The sequence below is a fragment of the Orycteropus afer genome, unplaced genomic scaffold, assembly GCF_000298275.1.
Source record: "Orycteropus afer afer isolate SDZICR_OR568_19922 unplaced genomic scaffold, OryAfe1.0 scaffold00006, whole genome shotgun sequence".
In the NCBI taxonomy this organism is placed as follows: domain Eukaryota; kingdom Metazoa; phylum Chordata; class Mammalia; order Tubulidentata; family Orycteropodidae; genus Orycteropus; species Orycteropus afer.
Genome location: NW_006921593.1, coordinates 2567011 through 2585221, shown reverse-complemented (window position 1 = coordinate 2585221; position 18211 = coordinate 2567011). Strand labels below are relative to the sequence as shown.

The 18211-nt window shown below is 52.3% G+C and overlaps 1 protein-coding gene across 1 annotated transcript; it reads left to right on the top strand.

Annotated features, from left to right (window-relative positions):
• Positions 1-5310: 5310 nt before the first annotated feature.
• TRIM50 (tripartite motif containing 50) lies at positions 5311-17655 on the top strand. Its single transcript, XM_007940304.2, has 6 exons — positions 5311-5709; positions 10282-10377; positions 12088-12318; positions 12422-12444; positions 14027-14151; positions 17066-17655. The coding sequence occupies exons 1-6, from the start codon at positions 5311-5313 to the stop codon at positions 17653-17655; spliced, it is 1464 nt and encodes a 487-aa protein (XP_007938495.1).
• The last annotated feature ends 556 nt before the right edge of the window (positions 17656-18211 follow it).

Genomic DNA, 18211 nt, shown 5'->3' with positions numbered 1-18211 from the left:
CAGGGCCCCCAACTACCTGCTGTTGGGACGGACAAGGCAGTGGTTACTTCTGCCTCCTTCCACAGCCCTCCCTCCTCCCTTGCATTCTGGAGAAACTTAGGCAACACGCAGGGCTTGAAAGTCAGACTGCCCAGTTCCTCAGGAAAAAAGTGATAGCCCTCATCCTGCTGCCTGTGCTGCAGAGAATGGCGCTCACCGACCTCTTATTCGGTGGCTCCTTCCCCTCCGGCCTGGTCACACGCTTCACTCATGCGCTGTGCCCCCTCTCCCAGAGCATTTTCTTGGTTTATGCATGGCCTCCCGAACCTCCTCCCTTAGACAAAGCTCGTCTCCCATTCGTCCACATCTTCCTCCAGCTACATACAGGTGGCCCCACTCCTACTCTTCACAGAAAACTCTCAAAACAGTTGCTGGAAATGCTTCTTTTTCCAGTTACTTGGTCTCCACCTCCTCACCCTCCATTTTCTCTTCATCCCCCAGACCCCTTTTGTCTTCATTGTACCAGACTCTTGTCAGCATTTGCCAAAGTTGACCTCCTGACCCTAAAACACTTTGTTCTCTTGGCTCTGTTCGTTTTCTATGGTGGTAACAAATTAGTACAAAGCCAACAGTTTGAAGCAACATTTATTATCTCGTGGTTCTATAGGTTACATGTCCCTCAGGTCCCACTGGGCTAAAAGCCTAAGTAAGTGGGGCTGCATTCCTCGCTGGAGGCTCTTGGGAAGAATCCACTTCCAGCTCCTCAAGGTTGTTGACAGAATCCAATTCCTTGCCTTTCTTTCTGGCCCTCAGCCAGAAAGCCACCCTTAGCTCCTAGAGACATCTTTCTGTTCCTTGCACTTGGGTCCCTACGCTTCAGTCAGCAACAGCACATCAAATCCTTCTCACGCTGGGATCTCTGTGAAATTGCCACGCGCTGGCTCTCTGAGTCCAGCCAAAGGAAGTGCTCTGCTTTTAAGTGATTATGGAATGAGATTGGGCCCAAACCACTGCTGTGGATTCAGAGTAGAACTGCCCCATAGGGTTTCCAAGGCTGTAAATCTTTATGGAAGCAGACTGCCTCATCTTTCTCCCACTGAGGGGCTGGTGGGTTTGAACCACCAAACTTTCGGTTAGCGGCCAATACCTTAACAACCACTGCACCAAGAGTTCCTTACATTGGGCCTCCCACTCAGATTATTTAATTATATCTGTAAGGTGCCTTTTGCCACATAGTGTAACATATTCAGAGGCTCTGGAGATAATGGCATTGCTGACATCTTGGGGTGGGGGGACGTTCTACCTACCACAGCTTCCTGGGCACCATACTCACATGGCGTCCCTCCCACCTCACTAGCTGTTCCCTCTCAGTCATTCTCCTTTTCCTGACCTCTAAACATTGGCAACCCCAGGGCCCTGCCCTCGGACTACTTGCCTTCCCTCTCTGTTCTCAACCCCTGGCAAATCCCAACTGTTCCCATCGGTTTAAATAGGTGCCACATACCAGGCCAGGCCTTCCCTCAAGCTCTGGAGCTCCTGTGTCCAGTGGCTTACTCCAGTTGTTCTCTAAATGTGAGTACAGACCAGCAGCAAACGTGTCACCTTGGAACTTAACAGAAGTGCAAGTCCTTGGGCCCATCCCTGGCCTCCTGAGACAGAAACTCGAGGGGCGGGACCTGGCAATGGTCTGTTTTAACCAGCCCTTCAGGTGATTCTGCTACCAGCTAAAGTCTGTCAGGGCCACTGGGCTACTCAGTCGCTCCACCTGAATGTCCTCAGGCATGAGACTTTGGATCCCCCACCTCCCTTTCTACCACCATCGTCCTGATATTAGTAATTGGCATCACCACCCATGCAGCTAGGTGCTCCAGCTGTTGAGCAAATGAGGGTCCCTGCACGGTGCTCAGTCAGGCCAAAACAGTTTACACTCCAAGATTGAGAGGAGATAAAATTATTTATTGCAAAGCAGCAGTGCAAGGAGTTAGAGGTAGTTAGTACCCAGATCTTAACTCCATAGTGATACCTCCTCAGAAATCCAAGGAAGGGTCACTATGAGTTGGATCCAACTTGACTGCAGTGACTTTGCATGACATGTTGTTGTTATGTGCCATTGAGTCGGACCCAGCTCATAGCAACCCCTCCTTGGGTTTCCCAGGCGGTATCACTACGGAAGTAGATTGCCCAACCTTCTTTCCGAGGAGTGGCTGGTGGGTTTGAACTGCCAGCTTTCAGGTTAGCAGTCATATTACGGCCATAATATTTATTAACTGCGTAGCAAAACGTCATTGAACTTCCAAATCTTTGAAAGACATTTGCAGTGCAACAAGATATATGGCTTTTATGGCTGTGGGTTTATAGTTCTGTCAAGGTGATTTGCCAGGCCACAATCGTGCAAAAGAATTGAACAGTTTACTATACAAATGAGATGGGAGCTCTGGTAGCATAGTGGCTAAGACACTTGTCTGCTAACCAGACAGCTGGCGGTTCAAACCCACCAGCCACTCCTCGGAAGGAAGGTTGGGCAATCCTACTTCCGTAGTGATACCACCTGGGAAACCCAAGGAGGGGTCGCTATGAGTCGGGTTTGACTCGACGGCACGTAACAACAACAACAACATACAAATGAGATGGGTTAAGCCTTTGCAGGGATCAGACAGTTTACTATGCCAATAAGGTGCCTGTGACCTACCAAGGGGATGGGTCAGTTTATGGTCTTGGTGGGAGGAGTAGGCTTCTAAGAGGACCAATCGCACAGAAATTGAGGACCCTTTCACAACCACCAAGAAGAGAAATCTGAATGCAGTTCATCCTTTAAACCTGAGGTCCCTCTATGGAGAACCTCCTAGATCTAGGACACAGAGGCCGTGACACTGGAGTGGGACCATGAGATGGTGCGAGACAGTACAAGTGATGAGAACCAGGAACAAGGCGGCCACGGTGGGCTTGCTGGCCCCCAGAGCGACAGAGCTGAGTGCCTTCAGGCAGAAAAACTGCAGGTGGAGTGGGGTGTTCTGGCATTTGATGGTGGAACCAAAAGAGCTATAACACTTGGCCAAGCAGGGTCAGCAGCAGAGCCCAGACCTAAGCGGTAGCTGGAAGCAAGCCCCGGCCTGAATGAGGACCAGAGGCAGAGGCCCAAGAAGAGCTGAGAGCTGTCTTGATTAGAAGCTGTCCTGATTGGTGAACTGTACCCTGAGTTGTTTCTGTTCCTTCCAAGTTGATGCTGATCCCGATCAGTAGCCTATTACTTCCCTAATAAGCCACAAAATCGTGCATATGGTGTGTGAGTGCTGTGTGGGTCATTGCAAAAAATTACCAAACCCAGCAGAGAAGTAGACAGTGCCGTGGGAGGGGTGGCTGAGGTCAGAATTGGTTAAAAAAAAAAAAAAAAAAGGTCAGGCAGTGGGAATATGTCTGCCCTCTGGGCTGACTCGACGGCACATAACAACAACAACAACAGCTTCTTCACAGGAATCACCTTTTAAAAGTTGCTCAAGTTAGGCAACTTTTAATGCTACTGCATTACAACATCATATAAGAGAATTCATAATTGTGTAAATAATACTGAGTGAAAGAAGTCAGACACAAAAAATTATGTATTGTGTGGCTCCATTTATATGAAGTTCAAAAACACTCCTGCAGTTTGCAGTAAGGACAGTGGCCATCCTTGGTAGGGGTACTGACTGTGAGGAGACATGGGGGAGACTTGTGGGTGCCAGAAACGTTCTCTGTCTTGTTCTTGAGCATGAGTACACACACATCTCTAAGGGAGACCCTGGGGGTGCAAATGGTTATATACTTGGCTACTAGCCGAAAGGTTGGTGGTTCAAACCCACCCACAGATGACACAGAAGCCAGGCCTGATGATCTGGTTCCCAAAGGTCACAGCCTTGAAAACCCTATGGAGCGGTTCTACTCTGCACGCTCGGGACTTGACAGACACCAACAACAAAAAGACACACGTGTACCTCAACTGTATACTTAAGACTTCTGCACTTTCTATTGGTTGTATGTCAATTACAAATGAAAATAAGTGAATTAAAATACCTTCAAAATTCAAACAAAACAAAACAAAAACAGACTCAGCAAGGATTCTGTCCAAGCACACGTCCCTTGCTTTAAGGTGTGTTGTGAGAGGCCTCGCCGCTCTGTCTCCCCTCCCCCCAATACCTGGCCAAAACAAGCACCTGAATGTTGTCATTATCAGAGCAGAGGCCACCTCCCCAGTTTCCACCTGATTCTGGGTGACCTTGAGGACAAGGGGGCGTTGCTGGGAAAGGAGAAGGGGAGGAGGAAAGGAGAAGGGGAGGAGGAAAGGGCAGAGACTCAGTGGCAGAGCAAGCATCCAGGTGCAGTTCCCAGTCTCCATTCCCTCTGTCTCATCCTAGGAAGAGAAGGGCTGACTCCATCGGGCGAGTGACCTCCGTCAGCGATGGTCTGAGGCCCCGGTGGGAGGCTCCGTGGACCCTGAGCCACCAGGTAGTACAACATCCAGGCTCTGCCTGGCTCTGCTTCAGGCATGGTGCTGCTTCTCTCCTTGACAATCATTTCCCGAGAGGCATGGGGCCTCTTGGGAAATCCGTGAGGATAGAGCCCTCCTAGGTAGCGTAGTGCCTAAGGAACTTGACTGCTGACCAAAAGGCTGGTGGTTCAAACCCACCAGCCACTCCTCAGAAGGAAGCTGGGGCGATCTACTTCCGTAGTGATACAGCCTGGGAAACCCGAGGAGGGGTCACTATGAGTCGGGTCGACTTGAGGGCACATAAAAACAACATCAGGTTCCTCTAGACTCTCTGGAACAATATGGTGCCAATGAGCGCCCCGCTTTAGAACGACCTGGGCGCCTGTCGCCAGTGCAGATCTCTGGGCAGCACGCCACACCCCGGCAGCAGAATCCGGAAGGTGGACCTTGGGAATCACTGTACTGAAGTTTGAGAACTTTCTAGGAAGTGGGAAGGCCAGATAGTTACCTCTGCTCATGACCTTGGCTTGTTTTTGCTGTTGGATTCTAGGCCTGGACTCCTACTAGGGCTGGAGCTTGCCTTGTAAGTATCACACTGAATGAACCCGCAGCTGGGCGCTTCATGTTTACCACCGAAACCGAACTGAAAAAGTAATTTCTCACCCCTCTGAGTGAATAGTTTCGTTATGGAGCCCTTTGTACACACGGGAAAACAGGCCCAATGTCACAGCGGGTTGGGGCTGGAATCCGGGACTAGCATGCTTCCGCCTAAACTTGGGGCTGCCCTAGGGGGGTGGGGCGGGCGGAGCACGGGGCAGGGGAGGGAAGGGGGCAAGCCTCCCGCGCTGTGTTGCAGCCGCACAGGCCCAATGGCGTGGCAGGTAAGCGTGCCCGAGCTGGAGGACCGGCTTCAGTGCCCCATCTGCCTGGAGGTCTTCAGGGAGCCCCTGATGCTGCAGTGCGGTCACTCCTACTGCAAGGGCTGCTTGGTCTCCCTGTCCTGCCACCTGGACGCCGAGCTGCGCTGCCCCGTGTGCCGGCAGGCCGTGGACTGCAGCAGCTCCCCGCCCAACGTCACTCTGGCCCGGGTGATCGAAGCCCTGCAGCTTCCCAGAGACCCGGAGCCCCAGGTCTGCGCGCACCACCGAAACCCACTCAGCCTGTTCTGCGAGAACGACCAGGAGCTCATCTGCGGCCTCTGCGGCCTGCTGGGCTCCCACCAGCAGCACCGCGTCACGCCCGTCTCCACCGTCCACAGCCGCATGAAGGTGGGGATGCAGGGCTGCCGAGGGGGCGCGAGGGAGCCAGCAGGTCTCTTGGGGGCTTGCATTCATTCATTCATTCATTCATCCGTCACGTGTTGAGCCGCTGCTAAAACCAGGTGCTGGGGCTTAGAGGGATGCACGCGCTGGAGAGCTCCCTTTGGGCACTTGCCAGCTCCTTCTAGGCTTTTATTTGTCTTCGGAGCCCTCGTTCGCGCTCCCCTGGCTGCCTCTTAGGTAGGCGCGAGAGGGCAGGGGTTTTGTTTTGTTCCTTGCTGAATTTGAGTAAGCGCTCAAAGTACATTTGTGCAATAGATGAATTCCTGCCTTTAGGCTTAGCAGGTCTAGCAGATAATAACTGAAACCAAACCCACTGCCATGGAGTCGATTCCGACTCACAGCGCCCCTAGAGGACAGAGTGGAACTGCCCACAGGGTCTCCAAGGCTGTCAATCTTCACAGAAGCAAAGCCCAAACCACACCCACTGCCATGGAGTCGATTGCGACTCACAGCGCCCCTAGAGGACAGAGTGGAACTGCACCACAGGGTTTCCAACGCTGTCAGTCTTCACAGAAGCAAAGGCCAAACCAAACCCAGCCCCTCCGTGGAGTGAGTTCTGACTCACAGCGCCCCTAGAGGACAGAGTAGAACTGCCCCTCAGGGTTTCCAAAGCTGTCATCTTTTGGGAAGCCACCGCCACCTCATAGAGCGGCTAGTGGATTCTAACTGCCCACTTTTTGGTTGACGACTGAGTTCCAATGCACCACCAGGACACCACCCCCCAACAACAATAAGAATGATGCCATCCTAGGTTAGTGAATTCATCTATAGCAGTTCCACCTACAGGGACCTCTGGTGGCGTAGTGCCTAAGGCATTTGACTGCTAACCAGAAGGCTCAAAGGTTCAAACTCACCAGTCACTCCGTGGAAGGAAGACTGGGCAATCTACCTCCGTAAATATTTACCGCCTCGGAAACCCAAAGGGGGTCGCTATGAGTTGGAATCAACCTGATGGCAGAGTTTGGTTTTTTGGTGTTTTGAGTTCCACCGACACGACTCTTACTCCTCAGAACGTTCTCAGGTGGTGCAGGTAGGGTGGGGCTTTTAGCGTATTTCACATATGAGGAAACAGGCTCATAGAAGTTGAGGGACTTACCCAAGGTCAGACAAACATGTAAATGGTACAGCTAGCATTGGGCAATCCTACTTCCGTAGTGATACTGCCTCGGAAACCCAAGGAGGGGTCGCTATGAGTCGGGGCTGACTCGACGGCACATAACAACAACAACAACAACAGCATTCAAACCAAGGCCGGCTTGCTTTCCACTGCCAATAGATCGGCAAAGGACAGGAAGGGATCGCAGAAGTGAGGTGTTGCAGGGATGAGTGTATTTGGCGTAGGAGTTGGGAGAATGAAAGTGAGGAAGGAAGAAGGAAACACAGGAGGGGGTGCAGGGAAGGGGAGAGCGTCCGTGCAGGTGGGCAGGGGGTCGGGGAGCTGCTCCAGGGTTTCCTGGGTTGAGCGCTCAGGCCGCATCGCTCTGCTGCTCAACCCTGGGGGACAAGTGGGAAACGTGTGTGGGGCTGGCCACAGTCTCCATCGGCCCTGCCTTCCCATGAACATTTATTGGGCATCTCAAATATGCCGGGAGCTGTGCCATGTGCCCTTGGGACAGCAGTGGGCCAGAGACTCTCTGCTCTGGGGGAGCTCCATCTGGAGGTGTAAGTGCTGGTGCCAAGGTTAGATACAGGGAACAGTGAGATCATGCAGAACACGGACCCTGCATGGCCTCTGGTGGTCAGGGATGGCTTCCTGGAGGAAGTGGACCTCTAAGCTGAGACCTGAATAACAAAGAGAACTTGATAGCATAAGAAGAGGAGGAAAAGCACTCCAAGTATACAGACAGCGTGTGCAAAAGACCAGGAGGCAAACAGCATGGCACACATGGGAGGGAAATGATCCATGAAGCTTGGCAGGGGAGAGGGGAGAGCGAGGCGGAGCAGAAGAGGCAAGCAGGGGCCACGTCATGGCCATGGCGTGTGACACCTGAAGAGATTAGGGTTGCTTTGGAGGGCCATGCGGAGGGGGCAGTAAACGGTTCTAAGCAGGATGGTGATGTGGTCAGAGTCCTTGGCCAGAAGGCAGACTGAAGAGAGAGGGTGAAGGATGGTAGCAAGATAAGAAGGCGTCAGGAATTGAGTTGGCGGGAATGGGAAGGAGAGCTGGGGCAGGCTCAGGAGATAATTAAAACAAAACAAAACAAAAAACCATTTGCCTCTGAGTCGACTCTGACTCCTGCGACCCCCCGTGGGTGTCAGGACAGAACTGGGCTCCGAAGGGTCTCTGGGGGCTGTTTTTTCAGAAGCTGGTCACCAGGCCTTTCTTTGGAGACGCTCTGGCTGGACCCGAGCCTCCAACCTTTTGGTTAATCATTTGTGTCACCAGGCACTCCAAGAGATAAGAGAAAGGAGAAAGGAAAAACCTTGAGGTTTGAATGTGGGAGAGAGAAGAGCTGGGATTGAGCCCAGCTCTTGACTGTAAGTTGGGCAGGTGGAGTGCGAGGTGCCCATGGGACAGTCACGAGAAGATGCCCCACAGACAGGTGGGTGCCAGAGTCAGTAGACCTGGAGAGGGATCAGGACTGTAGATGACGGATTTGGAGGCATCTATGATGGAGCGCTGGTAGCATAGTGGCTAAGACACTTGCCTGCTAACCAGACGGCTGGCGGTTCAAACCCACCAGCCACTCCTCAGAAGGAAGGTTGGGCAATCCTACTTCCGTAGTGATAACTGCCTCGGAAACCCAAGGAGGGGTCGCTATGAGTCGGGGCCGACTCGACGGCACATAACAACAACAACAACATGATGGAGCGCGAGAGCTCTGGTAGTGTAGTGCCTAAGGCACTTGACTGCTAACCAGAAGGCTGGCGGTTCAAACCCACCAGCCACTCCTCGGAAGGAAGATTGGGCAATCTACTTCCATAGTGATATTGCCTCAGAAACCCGAGGAGGAGTTGCTATGAATCGGGTCTGACTCGACACATAACAACAACAACAACACCATGATGGAGCTCTGGTGGTGCAGTGCCTAAGGCGTTTGACTGCTAACCAGAAGGTTGGTGGTTCAAACCCACCAGTCACTCAACAGAAGGAAGACAGGGCAATCTACTTCTGAAAAGATTTACCTCCTTGAAAATCCAATGGGGGTTACTATGAGTTGGAATCAACTTGATGGCAGTGAGTTTGGTTCTGGTTTGACGTATGAGTAGAAGTTGAAGATCAGCCCTGGAGAGTCTGTCTATAGGATGATGAAGAAAGACACTGCTGGGGACCCCGAAGAGCTGCAGGGTTTGACATTTGGGGAGAGAGAGAGAGAGAGAGTATCCCAGAAGGAGGACGGATGGGAACAGCAGAGGGAGCAGGGGTGCTGGCTGAGTGTGGTTTCCTAGAAACCAGAGGGACAAAATGTCTGAAGGACAAGGTCTTTCGTGTGAGAGGACTGATGAGGACTGAACAATGTCTGTTGGATTTACAGTCAGAATTTATTTTCTTGACAAAGTAGTTTTAGGGGAGTGTGGAAGGAGGAAGCCAGGCTGGGATGTCCATGCTGTTTTCTCCTGCTTATTGGGATCTCGAGGTACTTTACTTTTTTTCACAGTTCTGTGTCCTCTCACAGTGACAAAGCTGATATACCTCTCTGCCTCTGGAAGGTTACAACTGGACTGGCCTTCTCGGGCCACTGTGAGATGTTCTGAGTGCCTCGTGACCCAGGGCAAGGACTCCGTGTCCATTTACCCCTAAGTTTGCTTTACTGTGTAGTCAGTTCCCTTCCTGAAAGCTCCTGGAGTTGACCTCTGCTTGAGAACGACCCCAGTACTCTCCCTGGGCACAAACAGAAGGGGCTCTGGTCGTGTGGTGGAGCTCAGTGGGCAGGTCTGCAGGTGGTCCTGGTCGGTACCCCTAAGGCTACGTCAAATTTAGGGCCAGGGCAGCCCAAGAGAAGTGAGTCCACTTCAGCCTGGAGAGATCCTCAAATCCAGATGGGGTCCAAGGCTGCTGGGGATGGGTTCAGGTCTTTCACTGAGGAGTGGGGAGTCATCGCCAGGTCTGTCCTGCCCCACAGTATGCACCATTTGCCATTAGATTAGCCTCACTTGGGGCCAGTTTTTTTTTTTTTTTTTTTGCAATGACTTTTGATCAAATGCCCATTGAGTCTGGACTTGCTGGTGGCATGAGTTGACAGTAGAGTTCCCCTGGTGGGTACCCTACTGGCACCATTCCATGCAAGAAGTGTTGGCTTCCATTGGAATTGCCACTCTTGAATGTTGTGTGATGATTTGAGGTAGCCATAACAATGTTTAGCATCTCTCCCCACATCGTGGCAAAAGATGCCATAGCGATTCTCCTTTGCCTTGGCAATGTCTACAGCCAGTCTTACCTGTGTAAGTGATGGGCACCTATGCAGCGTGAGTCCATGCCCTCGTTCCACTGGGAAGTGCTTGTGGCCATTGAGGGTGAGGCCCCAAGGAGCTACATGGGTCCAAGGCTCAAGCACTCACAGGCCATGTTGCCTCCAGGAGGAGCTTACCACTGTCATCTCCGACCTAAAGCAGGAGCAGAAGAAGGTGGATGAACATATTGCCAAACTGGTGAACAACAGGACCCGGATTGTCGTGAGTGAATTCTCTCCACCCCTTACCCTGAGACCAGGTACCTTTGCTGTCCCGCAGAGTCCCATTCTTACATGTCCTTTACCAAAAACACCATGCCTTCTCCAGGAAGCCAGAATTCAAAGCATTTCAGGGTGGGTGAGGAGAGTAAAAATGCCAGCTGGGGGAATTCAACTCAGGTGTCAGGACTCGCTCCAAGTTGCCTTTTGTCCTCCATGCCCTTGTAACTGAGATAACCCAGAACTTGAGTCCCAGAGGTAAACAGCTCAAAGCCGTGGGCATGGCTCTCCCCACCCCTGTGCCACCTCTGTCAGCATGACCTTCACAGCCTTGAGTGGGCTTACTGTGGTGTCCTTCCCGTACCTTGGGGCGCAGGCCTGGAAGGCCTGAAGACCTCGGCTGCTGTTGACGTCTCAGTGAGAGGACATGGGGGTTGGGAGGGCGTGGAGGCTGGGCTCTGAAGGCGGCTGTGGAACGGGAAGGAGCAGGGGTGACTGACATACACTGCACACACACTGTCTCATTCAGCCCACATCATGCTTGAGAGGAGGGTGGCATTACCCACATTTGAGGGAGACAGAACTCGGGTCCCACAGGGAGCCCAGGGCTAGCTCCCTCCAAAGTCTGGGCTCTCCCAGGGGCGTTCAGTTTGTTTACAGTTGTAGAGCCCTGCGATAAAAACAATCTTACATTAACATCTAACAGTTGTAGTTGTTGTTGTTATATGCTGTCAAGTCATCTCTGACTCATAGTGACCTTATTTATGCACAACAGAACCAAACACTACCTGGTCCCGTGCCAGCCTCACTATCCCTACCATACCTGAGCCCATCACTGCAGCCACTGTGTCTATCCATCTCAGTGAAGGCTTTCCCCTCTTTTGTTGATCCTCCACTTTACCAAGCATGGCATCCTTCTCCATAGAATGGTCCCTACTGACAGCGTAACCAAAGTAGGTGAGATGAAGTCTGGCCATTCCCACTTCCAAGGAGAATCCTGGCTGTACTTCCAGGACAAGATTTGTCAGTCCTTTTAGCAGTCCACAGTACTTTCAGCATTCTTTGCCAACACCACAACTCAAGAGCATCAACTCTTCTTCGATCTTCCTTATTCATTGTCCGGATCTCACATGCATATGACTAAAACTCACTGCCATCGAGTCAGATTGGACTCATAGTGACCCCTTCTTGGGTTTCTGAGGCAATATCACTACAGAAGTAGATTGCCCAACCTTCCTTTCAAGGAGTGGCTAGTGGGTTTGAAGCACCAGCCATCTGGTTAGCAGTCAAATGCCTTAGGCATTATGCCACCAGAGCTCTGAGGAGATTGAAAATACCATGGCTTGGGTTAGGTGCATCCTAGTCTTCAAGGAGATCTCTTTGCTCTTCAGCGCTGGAAAGAGGTCTTTTGCAGCAGATTTGCCCAATGCTATACGTCTTTACATGAACATCTAATAGAACACAGGAAAGCAGGGCTACCCTGTTTGAAATAGGGATGGGGGTCCAGAATCCCTCCTGCCACCCATCGCCCTCCCCCAGGACCACATCTCCCTGAAACATCTCGGGGTCATAAGTACAGTTTGAACACCTTAGCAAGAGTAAGTCCACACAGCCTGCCTGGGACTCAGTGCCAGGGCCAGGAGTCAGGAAGGCCAGCCTCTGCCACGCAGCCCTGCTGTGTTTTCTGGCTGTGACTGGCTCCTTCCTGTCTCAGAATGAGTCCGACGTGTTCAGCTGGGTGATCCGCCGTGAGTTCCAGGAGCTGCACCACCTGGTGGACGAGGAGAAGGCCCGCTGCCTGGAGGGGGTGGAGGCTCACACGCGCGGCCTCCTGGCCTCCCTGGACATGCAACTGGAGCAGGCCCGGGGGAGTCAGGAGCGGCTGGTCCAGGCTGAGCGTGTGCTGGAACAGCTCAGTAACCAGAGTCATTATGAGTTCATCCGGGTGAGTGGACAAGGGGTGACCCCACGCCAAGGCTCCCAGGGCCCCCCAGTCTCCTCTTTGCTAACCATGCCCCTGTCTTCCTCGCCTCTCTCTTGTCTTACAGAAGTACCACTCCATGACCTCCAGGTAAGACTCTCCAAGGGAGGTGGGCAGCCCCTTTCCACTTAGTTCCTCATTTGGCTTATCCAAGGCTTCTGGAGCAGCAGCCCAAATCTGCCTCGGCACTGAGCCCAGGAAAACAGGGATGAATGTCATGTCCTTGCCTTCGGGGACCCCAAGTAGCTTGGGTTCAAGCTCAGCTCCACCTCTTACTGTCTGGATGCTTGGGCGAGCTGCTTATTATCTCTGAGCCTTGGGTAGATGGTGAGCTATGATTACACCAAAACCAAACCAAACTCAAGTCAATTCCGACTCACAGTAGTGACTCACAGTGACCCCCATTGGGTTTCCAAGGCTGTAAATCTTCATGGACACAGACCTCTCTGTCTTTCTTCTGTGGGGCAGCTGGTGAGTTTGAACCACTGACCTTTAGGTTATTAGCCAAATGCCTTAACCACTATACCACCAGAGCTTCTTTATGATTACACACAACAATGGAAATTTATGAAAGCTACAGAAATAATACAGAGGAGGAAGTGACTGCCCAGGGAACTGGCCAGTAAAGGTGTGCAGAGGGACAGCAGAGTGGGGTGTGGAGACACGTGCACGGGTGGAGTCGTGTGGTTTCTGGAGTACTCTAAGGAGTTCAGTATTGCTGGGGTAAGTCTGAAGCAGGGAAGAAGAGGACGATAAGGTGGGAGAGATGGATAATGGCCCAAACGAGGAGCCTACAAATATGTCCTGGTGTGGGATCTGTTTGCTAGTCCCAGCATATCCACAATTTACACAGTTCCTGAGCCTTTTCAGACCCTGTTTATGAGCATCTTCTTGTTTTCTGAAATTCTTTCTGGCCTTGGGGGCAATTTGGTTGAGAGATACTAGTTGAAATGAATAGAACAGGGATCTGATTGGCTCAGTGTGGAGCAGCTGTCCACTCTTGGGTGGGTCAACTGTGGCTGGGGACCAGGGTCACCCAACACAGAGAAGTGTTTTTCAAACTTGCACCAGGACCACCAAAAAACTCACTGCCATTGAGTTGATTCTGACTCATAATGACCCCCATTGGGTTTCCAAAGCTGTAAATCTTTACGAAAGTAGACTGCCCCATCTTCCTTCTGCAGAGTGGCTGGTGGGTTTGAACCACCACTCTTCTGGTTAGCAGTCAAATGACTTATCCGTTATGCCACCAGAGCACCTTCCAGGACCACCAAAAAAAAAAAAAACTCACTGCTGTCAAGTCGATTCGACTCATAGTGACGCCTCCTTGGGTTTCCAGGGCAGTATCTCTATGGAAGTAGATTGCCCAGCCCACCAGGAGGGCTTATTAAACTGGGACCCAGTAAGCAGTTTCTGATTCAGCAGGTCTGGGGTGGGACCCTAGAATTTGCATTTCTAACAAGTTCCCAGGGGAGACTGATGCTGCTGGTCTCAGCCCTGCCCTTTGAGAACCCTTTCTAGGAAGGGAGTAGCCCTCTAGGAAGGGATGTGGGCAGAGCAAATGATGGGCATCTTGAGCACACAGCGTTCCGAGCTCTGGGTGTGGATGTCCACACGGGTGGGTAGGCTGTCAGGGACCTCACTCTCCCATCATTGTTAACGTTGCACCCAGCACAGAGCTCCAGCAGGCCCGGCCCTTGGAAGGCACGTTCAGTCCTATCTCCTTCAAGCCAGGCCTCCACCAGGCTGACATCAAGCTGACTGTGTGGAAAAGGCTCTTCCGCAAAGTTCTGCCAGGTGAGACCCACACCCATCCTCTTCCCTGAGCTTGGCCACCCAGGGCGAGGCAGGAGCTTCTTGGTTGCGCCAGAGAGAGTCTAGCTAGAGAGGACGCAAGGGGAGGCTGGCATAGAGCAGTGGTGAGAACGTGGGGCTGGGGGGTCCCCCAAACAGCCTGGGCTCAGGCTCAGCTTCACATCTTCCTCTGGCTAGGTGACTGGGTGAGCAGTTGTAATTGCTCTGAGGGTGAAAATGGCGTGGCATTAGACCTCGTCTAAATTCAGCAACCGGGAGAAGCACCGTCAGCATCAGCCTGAGGCTGATTCCTATGAGGTGGAGGTCACACATACCTCCAGTCTCCAACTTTTTCACTAATTTTTTTCACTAATTTTGACACCAGCCATCCCTCCCTCAGCACTCTCTACTTCTCTGCTGGGTTCGATAATTTGTTGCAATGGCCACACAGAACTCACAGACTATACTCACGGTTATAGGGCATGGTTTATTAGGGAAGTAACAAGTTACAATTCAGGATTGGGATCAACTTGGAAGTAAGAGGAATGACGCAGGAGACAGTTCTTCTGTCAGGACAGCTTCTTCTCGGCCATGGCCACAAGCAGGTCTCTCTCTCAGCCCTTGAGCCTCCACCCTTGGCTCTTCTCCTGGCCTCTGCCCTGCTGGGGCAAGTGGTACAAAGTTCTTTCACTCTGCTAATAAGTGACCAGAGGCACCCACTGTGCCAGGAAGCCTCCTGCCTGCAGGTGCTCAGTTCTCTTGCTCCATGGGCTGGCATGCCCACTGTAACCACCTTGCTCTGTGGGCCAGGAAGCCCACTGTGCCATCTCATGCTGGCCTCCTGGCTCTCCTGCTGCCGTTTCTCTGCAGTGGGACTCTGCCATGCTGGCCACTACTTCTCACCGTCTTGCACTGTATCTGGTGTTGTTGTTATGCCGTCGAGTCGGCCCGACTCATAGCGACCCCTCCTTGGGTTTCCAAGGCAGTATCACTACGGAAGTAGGATTGCCCAACCTTCCTTCTGAGGAGTGGCTGGTGGGTTTGAACTGCCAGCCTTCTGGTTAGCAGTCAAGTGGCTTAGCCACTACGCTACCAGAGCTCCCCTCTAGAGGCTGGAGCTGCTTTTAATGGTCAACACATAAAGCAGTATGTCCATGCAGCAATTAAGAACTGAAAACCATTTTAAAAGAAGGAAAGAATGCTACCAGAGCTCCTTATCTGGTGTTACAGGTCTGTTTATCTCCCGGATCTAGGAGATTCTTGGCATAGGGACCCTGGGCCCAAAAGATGTGCTCTACTCCTGGCTCTTCTTCTTGATGGTAGTGAGGTGTCCCCCAACCCCTGGAATTGGCTTCCTTTAAGCCTAGTGGGATGGCAGAACTGACCAATCCTCTACAAGGGTTCCATGCACCTTATCTGCATTAGCAAAACTGGTCAATCCCTTTGGTAGGCCTCAAGCACCCCATCTGAATAGTCCCACCCAATCATCTTTTGGGAGATACAAGACCGTGGTTGGAAAGGCCACACGATAGCAATCTACTGCACCACACTGAACCTCAGGTTCCTCGTCTGTGAAGAAGGGCTCTTCACACTCACCTTGCTGGGGCTGCATTTTATATAACGAACTAGTCCCCAGCTCACGACAGGGTTCCGCCCTCATGACTCCGTTGTAACCAGGTTCTGATGTAAGTTGAATATCTCATTTTTTTTTTCCAGTTTTCATTATGATTGCCTTTTATTATCAGCATCTTTATAAATCCAACATTCATTTGCTTCAGAGGTTAGAAACATTGCATACAAACATCTGCCAGTGAATATCCAAGACTGATAACATCAGCACACCACGAACTACAACACTGTATGTAGGAAAAAAGGGACAGTAGTAAGTGAGGCTCGTCATAACTCAAACACGTCATAAGGTGGGGACTACGTGTGTGTGTGTATGTGTGTGTACAGTTTGTTGCTGCAAACTGCTGTCAAGTCCACCCTGACTCACAGCGACACCCACATACAACAGAACAAAACGGTGCCCAGCCCTACGCCATCCCCGTGGTTGGTTGTGGACTGGACCAGTGTGACTCACGGGGTTTGCGCGGGTGGATTTTTGGAAGTAGGTTGCCAGGCCTTTCCTCCTAATCTTCTTCTGGGAGCTCTGCTGACACCTGTTTAGTATCCTAGCAACATGCACGCCTCCACTCACAGATGGGTGGTAGCTGAGCGTGAGGTGCATTGACTGGGATTCGAACCTGGGTCTCCCACACGGAAGGTGAGACGTCTACCACTGAACCAGCACAGCTTCCGTACATATCGTTTAGGGCTTAATAAGGGGTAGCTGTTTTTCTGTCCAAGATGACTCATCACATCCATGAACTTAATGAATTCAGTTAGCACGCTGTTGACTTGTACATGAGAGAGATCAATCAGTAGATTGGTTTCCTCCAACAAAGGCAGAATCAGAGCTCATGAAGAGAAAATGGGGGGAGGGGGACAAAACTGCAGAGAGTCTGCACAGTGAATCCACACAGTTCCTCTGTGATAGTGTGTCCCTCACGTTGCTGATGAGGGTGTCAAACACAACAGTGATACAGCTGTTGATGGGTTCTCCAGGAAACCTGAAGAGTTTCACTGTGGAGCACAGGTGGCAGGTTGCCTTCCAGACCTTTCCATCTGCCTCAGTCTTCACCAGATTCCCTAGACTCACAGCTGTCTGTTTTTCCCATCCTTTGGGCATCACTCATTCAGCCAGTATCCTTTGGGTGCCCACTCTGTGCTGGCCCCTCCTGAGCCCAGGGGATCAAAGATCAGTCAGGCCCCGTTTCTATGCTCGAGGGGCTCAGGGCTTCCCAGTGGCCTCCTTAGAGCAGTCTGTCACCTTCTGTGTGGCTTCACCAACACACTCCTCTGCTCTCTTCCCTAGCCCCAGAGCCTCTCAAACTGGATCCTGCCACGGCCCACCCCCTCCTCGAGCTCTCCAAGGGCAACACTGTGGTGCAGTGTGGGCTCCTGGCCCAGCGGCGCGCCAGCCAGCCCGAGCGCTTTGACTACAGCACCTGTGTCCTGGCCAGCCAGGGCTTCTCCTGCGGCCGTCACTACTGGGAGGTGGTCGTGGGCAGCAAGAGCGACTGGCGCCTGGGGGTCATCAAGGGCATAGCCAGTCGCAAGGGCAAGCTGAGCAAGTCCCCAGAGCACGGCGTGTGGCTGATCGGCCTGAAGGAGGGCCGGATGTACGAGGCCTTCGGCTGCCCGCGGGTGACCCTGCCCGTGGTGGGCCACCCACACCGCATCGGCGTCTACCTGCACTATGAGCAGGGGGAGCTCACCTTCTTCGATGCTGACCGCCCCGACGACCTGCGGGTGCTCTACACGTTCCAGGCTGACTTCCAGGGCAAGCTCTTCCCCATTCTGGACACGTGCTGGCACGAACGGGGCAGCAACTCCCTGCCCATGGTGCTGCCTCCACCCAGCGGGCCCGGCCCACTCCTCCTCCCCCAGCCCACCAAGCTGTAGGGCTGCCCACCATCCCGGTTACCCACAGCCCCTCCAGAGCTGGGCAGCGGGGACTCATGTGGTCACCTCAGCACCAGCAGACTTCTTCACTGTTAGGAAGGTCTTCATGTCTGTCTGCCGCTAGAAACATTTTATGGGCACAGTTCCAACCCATCAGCCAAGGGCATATTTAGTAACCTTTGGGCCGCATCAGCAGAGCCAGGCCTTGATGTCCACAGCCTGTGGTCAAGCTGGCCTTCCCTTTGTCCCTCTCCCCAGTGCTATCTATCGGTGCTTACTCTTCCAGTCGAGGGCTGGGAAGTTCCCACCCATAATTTCCCCTTAACATGCTGAACTTGAAACAGCTCCTAGTAAGGACGTTAAAGTTGGCATTCTTTCCTTCTTTTCAAATGGTTTTCAGTTCTTAATTGCTGCATGGACATACTGCTTTATGTGTTGACCATTCAAAGCAGCTCCAACCTCTAGAGGGGAGCTCTGGTGGCACAGTGCCTAAGGCACTTGACTGCTAACCAGAAGGCTGGCGGTTCAAACCCACCAGCCACTCCTCAGAAGGAAG